The sequence below is a fragment of the Grammomys surdaster genome, unplaced genomic scaffold, assembly GCF_004785775.1.
Source record: "Grammomys surdaster isolate TR1022 unplaced genomic scaffold, NIH_TR_1.0 124525, whole genome shotgun sequence".
In the NCBI taxonomy this organism is placed as follows: Eukaryota; Metazoa; Chordata; class Mammalia; order Rodentia; family Muridae; genus Grammomys; species Grammomys surdaster.
In genome coordinates, this window is record NW_021619512.1 from 294296 (window position 1) to 305052 (window position 10757).

The 10757-nt window shown below is 45.7% G+C and overlaps 1 protein-coding gene across 1 annotated transcript in view; it reads right to left on the reverse strand.

Annotated features, from left to right (window-relative positions):
• The window catches only part of Cadm3 (cell adhesion molecule 3), a 31678-nt gene extending 22292 nt beyond the window's left edge, over nt 1-9386 (reverse strand). Inside the window, exon 1 of the mRNA XM_028784637.1 lies at nt 9110-9386. Within this exon, the coding sequence (XP_028640470.1) occupies nt 9110-9191 (82 nt within the window). The 5' untranslated portion in view covers nt 9192-9386. The remainder of the gene's footprint in view (nt 1-9109) is intronic.
• Between the last annotated feature and the right edge of the window lie 1371 nt (nt 9387-10757).

Here is a 10757-nt window from a genome sequence, read left to right on the forward strand (position 1 = left end):
AGAGAGAGAGAGAGAGAGAGAGAGAGAGAGAGAGAGAGAGAGAGAGAAATGCATGCACAAATGAACATGCACATGATAAACTGGGAAAATATTCATCCCCCATACCTTAGAAAAGCATTTTGGAAAGGAAACATAACAGCATTGAACATGGAATTCATTTAGTGCCTTGAAAGGTTATGGGAAGATAGGAAATTGAGACTGAGCTGAAAAGCTCAGAAAATCAGAGAGGGACATGCAAAAAAAAAACAACAACAACAAAAAAAAAAACAAAACAAAAAAAAAACAGATTACAGGAGGGCCAGAGATCTGGAGTAGAGCTTCCAGCATGTTTCTTCCATCCTGCCATAACTACCTGGTGCCTGGGTACCTGACCTGTCTGCATGCATATGCAAATCCCCTTCTTACAGCATTGCACCCATTGCTTTTTGGGTGGTGTTTTTTAGATTTTTTCCTCGTGATCACTTGGCGTGGTGTGATAACAATGCTTTGGAAAAGTTTTAATTCCTTACGAGGCATGCAGGAAGGCATTTATCTCTGCTGGCTCTAATATTCCTGACTTGTTTTTACTGTTTCCCTTCACTGGATGATCAGAGGCAAGGTGTGAATGACAGGTTCAGGGCAACGGTTAGGAGTGTTACATGAAGAAAAATGTGTTTCGCTCTACACACCCACCCACAATACCCACAATACGTGAGTTTCCCTGATATCCCCCTAAGCCTAACTGAGATATTCTCTCTCTCTCTCTCTCTCTCTCTCTCTCTCTCTCTCTCTCTCTCTCTCTCTCTCTCTCTCTCTCTCTCCTCATTCCTATCACTTAAAAAAGAAGATCTGTATTTTTAAGAATGCTACATAGTACATGCCAGTGTCACTTCATGCTTTCCTGGGAGTTTAACTCTTCTATGAGACAGACACATTCTTCCAAGTCTACAAATCTCACAGTTTCCAAAACGATAAATAATGTTGCTCTGACAGAAAGGTCTCTCTTTCCCTCTTTTAAAACCTCCATTGAATGTCGCTGCTTTGGTGTGGTTATGTCTCCTCCTCTTTGCTCTCCAAGGTGTTTGCATTTTCCAACATGGTCATCCTTTTCCTCTCCTTTGGCATGTGTCCTTCAGCACACTATGATTCTCATTATTCATAGGCCTGTTTTTATTTTTTTTCTGACACAGACACACAGCTTTTATTATGACCCAGATACAGAGCTCGTTTCACATGCCCATATTAAGTTGAACCCCTTACTTCCAGAAAACCATATGGGTTAACCTCAGAGCTTCCCCCCAGAGCAGAATTTAGTTTTTTTCTTCTGCTCAAACTCCCCAGGAAAGGGCCAGAATCCTCTCCTCCCCAGGGCTAAGGCTCAGTCCATCTGTCACTGACATTGGACTCCAGGGCTTGGAAACCAGAAAAGACTTGGCATTAACAGCAGTTGAGGGTAAATGAAAACATAGAAGGCTCAGGGGCTTAGTGATGGTGTGTTTTATATTTGTGTGAGATTATAGGGCTCAAGTTGGAAGGGAAACATATCCTATGTCCTTGGAACGATTTCGTTATTAGGAACTGTAAGAACTAGCAAGCCCCATGGTCTCACTGTAATTTTGCATTTGCAGAATGACAAATGGTTAGGAGCAGATGGTAAAACTGGCCCTTCATTTTATAATGGAAGAACTTGGCCTCAGGCTCTTTAAAGGATGGATGTGGTGGTACATTCCATGTTACCTGTTACTGATGCACTCATTAGAGTTTTTCTGGATTTCTAAAGGATATCAAATATTTAAATCTGAAGTTCTGTAAGCAAACTCACATTTAAAAGATTTAGGAGGGTTTTATGTTTTTTAATTATTTTTATTTTTTAACGTGGGTGAAGCTTAGGCTGGAAAGCAAAGGCCCAAGACACAGAAGGTAAAGTAAACGAATAGACTCATGATACAGGGTCGGGTCCTGTCCATTCTCACTATCACCTGATATTTAAAGAACAAGTTCTCCATCCCACTTCGCTAATGTCTAAGACAATTATGAAAGCAAAGAAGAGATGGATTGTGGCTTCCTTGTAGATGAATAGCCAGGACACATACTTCCATCATACTTTCTTTTCCCGAGGGCAAGGTGACACTGCTGACCTTCTTGACCCTGAACTAGAAGTAGATGAGCTAAAGGTGTTTATAATTAGCAATCAATATGTAATTAGTACAAGTCTGGCTGGGGAAAGGTAAAATAAGTCCTTAGCAAATCCAGTCTTTTAGTTCTTAAAAAATATAGCTTTGTTATGCTCCTGGATACCTTCCCAGATGCGAGATTTAACACTGAGGGATGAAGGACATATTGAACAAAGTTAGAATCTCTACATTTGAATCCTTCTTGAAATGGGTCCTGCTCTTCACTGGGGTGAGGGGCTCAGTGAAATGAGTAGATGCAAGATGCTCCAGCTGTTGCTGTAACCCCAATTCTATCTTCCAGAAGGCTCACTCATAAAGATAAATCACTTCCATTACCTGCCCTTGACAAATGAAGCTTCTTCTTGCTTCAAGTGAGGAAGTGAAGGAGGCACCCTGAAAATTCATTCTGACATTCTGCTTCTCCAGCTAGACTTCTCTCTAGGTCATTCGTACATATAAATTTACTCTTATGTAGAAATTGACATGGGGCATTTTACGTTCAGGGAAAGGGGAACTTGTGATGTGATGTTGCCACACTGACTGGGTGGCACTCGATGTCATCAAATTATTGGCAGATATGTACCAGAGTCCACCTTAAAGATACATCTACTGACATTTGGCTACCAACTTTAACCTAGGACAGAAAATTTATGTTTAAGGCCATTTTCTCCATAAAAGTGAAGAAATGAATCAGGGTTCTGATATTTAGTTTTTAATCTCTTTCATATGGTGGGGTCCTCTATTACCTAGTTTTTAAACACTTTATTACATATCATATTTGCATTGCTGATGTAGACGGCAGAAAGAAATCAAACATTATAGCAGGACCAGTAGAGCAGACATAAGATTCAGGGTGCAATAGGGCTGTATGCTTATGACCGAGGAAGACACATTCTCCCCTCCACATCATAAAGGAGTAATGCCATCTCAATCTAAACCACAACATACACAGATCTGGTTTAAGCTATGATCTCAGTTACCATAAAACATTCAGTTATTTTTAGGCCATCTAAGGACACTCTAGACCCCAGTTTCCTGAACATCTATAACCTGAGAATTTCTTTTCTGTTTCCTTCCTACAGTTTATTTGTCATAAGGACTCACAATGTCCCAGTATCAGGGTTTGGTCTCCCTTTTAAAAGATCAGGGCCACATTTGTTTCCGACAGAGCGGGAGGTGTGAGGGAAGTTTATCCAATTCTGAGGACTGCCCTGTGAGAGCAGAGATTATAAAGCAAAAGGTAGAGCAGGACCATGGAGAGCAACGAGAAGTGCCTGGAGTGGCACCATGAGGGGCCAGCACCATGGAGAGCTCAAAGCACAGGTATTTTATTTGAAAGAGGACTTGGAACCTGGCCTCATAAGTGAAGGTAGCAAGCTCTAGTGCCCACAGAACGTAACACCGGACTTTCTTTAGGATCATTATCCTACATTCATTATATTTTTAAGGATTTCGTTTGAGTCTGTTGTATTCACCCAAATATTTTGAGTACCACCACCAGACTTCATTTGTGATCAATAGCCAAATTATCTAAGTGTTAGTGGTGATGAAATTTGCTAAATATTATGAAAATTATACTTAGGATTATTGTCTAGTAAAGGAAATAATATACAGTTCTTATGATTCCCTGCCCTCTCATAAACACTAGGATACAAAGAGGCCAAAATGTTATAACCATCAGAAGGTTACATGGAATATCCAAATGTTCTGATGATACCAATTTTCTATGACTTTTGATGATACAAGGAGAGGAGACATGAGAACAGGAACTTTCTAAAAGAGTGGTGTCACCGGAGCTTAAAGCCCTCTATTTTACAAGAGGCATTTAGTTGCTGGCTTTTACAATTAAGGTAATTTTGGTAAATTAATAAATAAGTCTTTAATACTTCCTGGTTTGATAAATATGAAGCTTTAGTGAGCCACTATGTGTGTGGGGAAAAAACTGAACATCTTTATGTGTTCTACTCCTAAGACGTTGGTTTTTCAAGATCAGAATGGTTGGGCTGCCTTGTCACATACAACTACTGGGTGGGGTTTTACTTACATAGTTGTACGAGCTTTAGCATCAGCTGCATCTGACCTAATAAAGAACTGTCACTATTTCTGATCTTGGCAGCAGAGGTGGGTCTTTGCCCTGGAGTCATATTCTTCTCCAGTTTATAATGATATAGAGTGTTTATACTTAATTTGACTGTATTCTTAGAGACCTAAATCTTTTCTCTTAGTGGATTGCCAGACTCTTCTGTGACTCTAACATTCTCTCTGTCTCTGTCTCTGTCTCTGTCTCTGTCTCTCTCTGTCTCTCTCTGTCTCTGTCTCTCTCTCTGTCTGTCTCTCTCTCTCTCTCTCTGTCTCTCTCTCTCTCTGTCTCTCTCTCTCTCTGTCTCTCTCTCTCTCTGTCTCTCTCTCTCCCCTCCTTTTCTCTCCCTTCCTCCTCCTTCTCTCTCTCTCTCCCTTTTCCTCTCCCCTTCCTCCCTTCCTCTCTCTTCCATCCTTTCCCTCTTTTCCATCTCCTTCCATCTCTCTGTCTTACAAGCATTTCTGTGGAGATTTTGATTCTCCTAGCCTATGGGTGGACCTCTAGGACATGATCCCATACAGGAAGCAAAATGTTCCAACGTATTGGCTTGTAGCCAATAGTTAAACAGGAAGCACTAACCTCTGACATTAAAAAGAAAAGACGATCTTGGGCTGGGATAGAGATTAGTAGTAGAAAGCTTATCTATTATCTAAGAGTCTACAGGTTAAGTCTTGAGAATTACAAAGAAATAAAATAAAAATGTAATCACTTTACTTTTCTAATATTCTGGATTATTTATTCAGCAAGAAGCTGACTGCTTCAAGGAGAATTAGAAATCCATCCTTAGATGACGTTCCCTTACTGAGGCTCAAATGACAGAAAAGGGATTGTGGAGCCGGTAGGCGGCTCTGCTGGAGTAGGAAACAGTGAAGAATGTGACTAGGCACAGCCCCAAGGGTTTTCTTTCTCTGACAACTGTGAAGATTCCCCCCCACCCCCAGCACATGACTTGAGAAAACGCAGCTTTAAACATCATTCTACATATTAGATACAGAAAGTACAGTGAGCGAGAACAAACAAACAAAAAATGCCTAAGTCCAATCTAAGGATTCACAGAGCAATGGCATCTTTCAAAATGACCAGAACACCAAAACGAAGCAAGCCATCTGTGGAATTTCATGGCTGCAGAACTATGAGTCACACTCTTCAAGTGGATGCTGAGTATCTCCAACATGTCACTCCTGAAATAAGACTAGGTCTTCCTTCTTTCCTCAGTTGGAAGAAGGCAGAGAGAAAGCCTAAGTCAGTCTACTAGCCCTCAGTGGAGGCTAGATAACTTACGACTGTAGCAAACCCTAGGTATAGCTTAAAGAGTATAGAGAAGCCAGCAATGGGGCAAAAACTACAGGTCTTAATTTCATCAGTTTTCCTGCGGTTTGTTTTCCTTGCTGAATGAGAAACCAGAGTGCTAGGGGGGAAAAAAAGGAAAATCAACAGTGCCACCCAGGCCTAGGCAGAACTTAGGACAGAATACTTGGCCATAATTTTTGAGGCCATTTGATATCCTACATTAGACAGTCTGTATTTTCATTAAATTAACTAGACCCTGTCATTCCAGTGTCTCTTTTGTGGCCTCAACTTCTGTGTGTCAGATGATGTACAAATCTTAAGGGAGAGTATGTCCTTCCCAAAGTGATAACTAAGAAGAGAACAGAGATAAAAACAGACAGAACCCTTACAGCTGTAGCAAGGAAAAGAAACTCAATGGAGTAGATCTGCCAAGCAGATCCGTGGGCAGAACTACAGAGAATGCTGGCTTCTCCAGCACATTGGGCATGTTCTCCACACTGGGCACCTGGCCAGGGGGCTGCAGAATTCATGGTAGTGGACAGAAGGTCATTGGGAAGGAAAAGATATGCATGTGCAGGATAGTTAAACTACAAGGTTAAGTTGCTATAACCTGGGTAAAGCAAAGCAAGGTTGTCCTTCTGCTGGGTTAAATCACTGTACTGAAAATAACTTGGGAATGAGGAAGCCTGAGAAGGCTGGCCACAATGCTGAATGTCAAGCTACTCAACAGAGACATGACCACAGGGTGCATGAAGTTCACAGGCCTTGTGTTTCTCAAACTGGAGCTGCCAACTTCTGCTAATACTAGTGGAGAAAGACCAGAAGGGAGGGCAGGTGGCAAATTCCTAAGCATGTGGCCACAGCACTAATGGCCATGTTCAGATAGAATTAGCTGGCCCTGTCTTGTTCCAGCTTCTCAATCCCTGCTCATCTTTATGAGCTCAAAATATTTATGCTGTGCCCAAGGGAGATTTATACCTCTGAGGCACATGAGGTTTGTTCTTCCTCTTCTCAATGGAGTTAGCCTTCCACTCTTGACCATCTAAGCATCAGCTTACTGGCTTACTCTGTCCTTAAGTCTTCATAGCACATCTATCCTAGTTCAGGTCAAACATTGCAGGGCGAGTTATGTATCATCTAGCACCCTGCTCAGGAGCCCCAGGTGAACTCAGTGGTACTAGATCCATCTGATTGATGCTGGTCAGAATGGCCTTCCAGACTGCCATCCATGAGTATATTAGCTCACCTTCTTAGCTCAGAAATTAAGGTACAAAGTCAATTTAATAGAGGATATCTGATGGTTATATCTCAAACATCAGTGCATCCTGGAGTTTTATACTCTACACAGATGTTTGGGAAGCTTGGTTGGATTTTCTTTGAAAGGGATATCCTAACTCTCTTCCTGACCCGTTCTCTTCAGTTCTTCATGTTAAAGTTACTGCTTTCTGTTCTTCCCTATAAGCTTCTGCTCTATCTATTTTTGTAAGCTGAGATAAAACGTTCTCATTCTTTGGAGTTTAAGCTAAAATAGGGGTTGGGCTCCTAAGTAGAAGACCAAGAGTCATGCATTGGATATATGAAGACATGGTCACTGAAAAGGTTTATTCTAGGCTGCCTAGAGGTAAAGACCCTCCACCTTATTGACATAATCTTTTTCTCTTTTCAGCTCTGGGGTTGGCACTCATAGCTCCCATTGCCAAAAGGACTGTAGTCTGGGCATTAGCTTTCTTTGGTTCAGCTCTGAGTTAGGGGAAGTCAGGGGCTGTATTAAAAGTCAAGGCATTATAGGGGTGTCATTATTGAGGCACAAACACCCAGTATCCAGTCTTTACCTTGCACTAATCCCACTGTACCCCAGGACTGCTCATCTTCCCTGTGAGTAGGGTCATCAGTTCAGTCCTCTGGAGACGGGGGATTCCATGTACAAGAGAAGGGACTGCCATCTCTGTGGTGAGAGTAGGAACTCCCTTTGGGGAGCATGGGGAGTAGAGAGTGGAAAGAGTCAGCCAACCAACTGTAGAGAGGGGATCCCCAGGGTCCCCATACCACGGGAAGCTTCTTTACCAGGATGGAGACAGGGTAAGGGTAGGAGGTCAGGCAAGGTGGAGCTATTATTCCTTCAGCACCCTGGCTCTCAGCCGGCTTTCCTCAGATGAAATTCTCTACATCATCCTCCCCAGTTCCAACCCCTCCTCTCTCCACCCCGCCCCGCCCTGTGCCCATCCCTGCTGGCCACTGGGTCCATCGCCCAGGAACCACCTCCTATTCCTCCTCCCCTGCGGTTCTTTCTGTTCCCCAATCCCCATTGGCATCTGGCCGGGCATAGCCATCACCCTCCCTCTACTCTCCCCACTTCCCCTAGCTCCGCACAGGTCTTGTTCCCTTTCCCCTCCCCCACCCAGCCCACCTCTGACAGGCCGCGGGAGTGAGGAAGATGCATTCCTTCAGTCCCTCCACTGCTGGTCCTCCCTCCTCCGGGAACCTGAGGCTCTGAGCTGGGGCGCCCTTCTTCCTATCTCTACACAGTTCTTCAAGCCACCCCATTAACCACCAGCAGCCTCCAAGAAGGCTGAGGTGCCCCCATAGCGCTGACCTACATAGCCTGGTCTGGGGCGGGAGGGGCTCTTCCCCAAGTCCCCTCTCCCTTGGCCCCGCCTCTTTTCTTCATCCCCCGACTCCCTTCCTTCATCTCTTTACCTTTAGAAACCCAAGAAGGGTTGAGTTTCAGACTGGGGCAAAGAGGCTAATCTGCTACCCCACCCTAAATTTGGAGAAATTAATGTTCAGCCCAGGAAAGCTTTGGTTTTCCCATAGATCCTTCTCCCCAAATATCTTTCTCTCTCCGTTTGCTGCCCCGCACCCAAGTATAGGTTTCCTTTCCCAGATTTTACCACCACTAGGACTAGAGCCAAACTGGGGCCCCCTCCACCCTGTGTTGTTGTTTTGCTTCAAGGAGAAGCCCCCTCTCCTTTGCCCACGCCCCCCTCGACAGCCTCACCCAGGCCCCCTTCCCTGCCCACTCAGAGCTCCGCGGCGGGTGGGGGACGCGCGGGGGAGCAGAAATGTTTGCATACAGCAGTTTTGGGGCTCGTTCTGACCATCCAACCCCTACAGACATACATACACAAACACCCAACACACGCCCTGACTGAAACAGCGACAAATCTCACTCCGCCCCCAACACACACTGACACAGACATACACACAGACTCTGACACAGAAACGCAGCACCAGACACCAACATAGACGCGCACACCCAGACACACACGGACATCAACACATCCAGACCCTGGTTGCTCAAAATAGACAGCAGTCCCCAAGATCCGGATCCCTGCTGCACACGCAGACATACACAGTTGGCCGTGTACACAGGAGGGTGTACACAGGAGGGTGCACACGCCGGCACACCCCACGGTCCTCAGAGACAGCGATGCTCAGAGACAGACACAAGGGTATTCCAAGAGGCTGGTGACTTGAACCCTCGCTTCCAAACAAAGCCAACAGGCTCCCTGCGCCAGCTCTCAATCTGAACCCCCACCTCGGGGCACTGGCCACCTCCCCTGGCGCCGCCCCCTCCCTTACTCACCGTCCTGGGAAAGATTGGCCCCACCGGGCGCCCAGGAGCAGGCGAGGAGCAGGAGCAGGGGTAGGGCGGAAGGGGCGCCCATCGCGCTTCCTGACCACCTCCCTGGCTGGGCGCTGGCGAGCAAGGATCTCCGAAGACTGGGGCCGGGGGTTCTGGGTAGCCGGCGTCGCTGTCCAAAAGGGCGCCCCCAGAGCGGCTTCCAAGCCCGGGGCCGAGGCGGGTACCGGGAGGGAGCCGGCGCTGCTGCAGTCGCCGGGATTAAATAGGGCGCTCGGAGCAAACCATTCGGTTGGAGGTGGAGGGGGGGTGACGGGGGGCTGGGCTGGTGGCGGGGGGGCCTGGATGCCGCATTCCCTACTCCCCCCCACCTCTCACACCCCCTACAAGCTTTTGTGGTGCCTTCCATCTTCTCCCCCGAGAGCTCCTCCAGCATCACTCGGGTGTGGAGCAAAGGGAGGGAGCTGACTCAGAAGCGGGACCCCATGCGCACCCCTCTTAGACTTGGGGTGGAGAGAGGGGAGGTGGACAGGGCGGTGGGCCAGCTGGCGAGAGAGTCCACTGCAGGCCTGGGCAAGGGCGTGCCCACTAGTCTGAGATCCTCCGGCCCCGCCTTCTCCTTAGGCAACCGGGATCCCCAAAGCTAGGACACCCCTATCCGCTGTGTGACCCAAGATGCCTCCCCAGGGTACCTAATTGCTCAAGGCATTCTCCTAAGCATAAACCTCCTCAGCTCCTCTTACTCAAGACCCTCTACTTAACTGTTCAGCAACAATTTGTGGCTCCAGGCAGCATCCTTTGCAAAGAAGACCCTAGGAGGCCACCGGACCCAATCTCAAGCCTTCTTTGAAACATTATTCCAGACACTAAACAAGGAAGTGTCCTGTCAAGTTAGTTGGTATTTTCCTCCTCCGTGCTCTGTCTTAGACACTCTTTCGCCAAACTAGCCCCTCAATATCCTTTCTGCCTCAGTCTTTCGGGGGCTCTTCTCAACTTTTAGCTAGTAAGAACCCAAGGTGAAAGCCAGACCCACAGACCCTCTTACAGACCAAGAAACAATGAGTAATGTAGCTCTTGTTGCCGGAGGCTATAGAGAAGATGGATGAGAAAGATTGTGTTTGCACTTGCTCACACTCAAGAGTCCCAAGTCCCTAGTGTTTGCTGTTCTCGGTTATCTCTGAAAGAGTTTTGATATGTTTAAAAAGAGGATCTTTCTGGGTTCGTTTGGTTGAAATTTAGCTTTGGAGAATAGATTTCTGTAGAAATTAAGGAATTTTAAGTATGTTAACAATTCTTAGAAAAATACCTGATTTAACCCAAAGGAAGTTAGCAGATCTATTCCAGGTCTTACATTCACTTAGAAATATATCTAACATTAGGAATGGAAGAGAAAAGTATATAGTGCTTTATTCTACAAGTGGGATGAGGGTGGCTCTACTAATATCTCCAGTCCATTTCCTGTCCTGCTTTCCCGTGCTAGTCTTTAATGTTTGGGTAATCTTTCCTTCCTTATGTCAAGGCTTCTTAACTCTTTACGGTGATGTAGCTAATGTCTCTGTCATCTAAGAATCCGAGGATAGCCTGCAGAACATATTTCGTAACCAATAAAGCCTTGTCTAAGTGACAGGCAGTGATCTGGGGCTGAGATAGT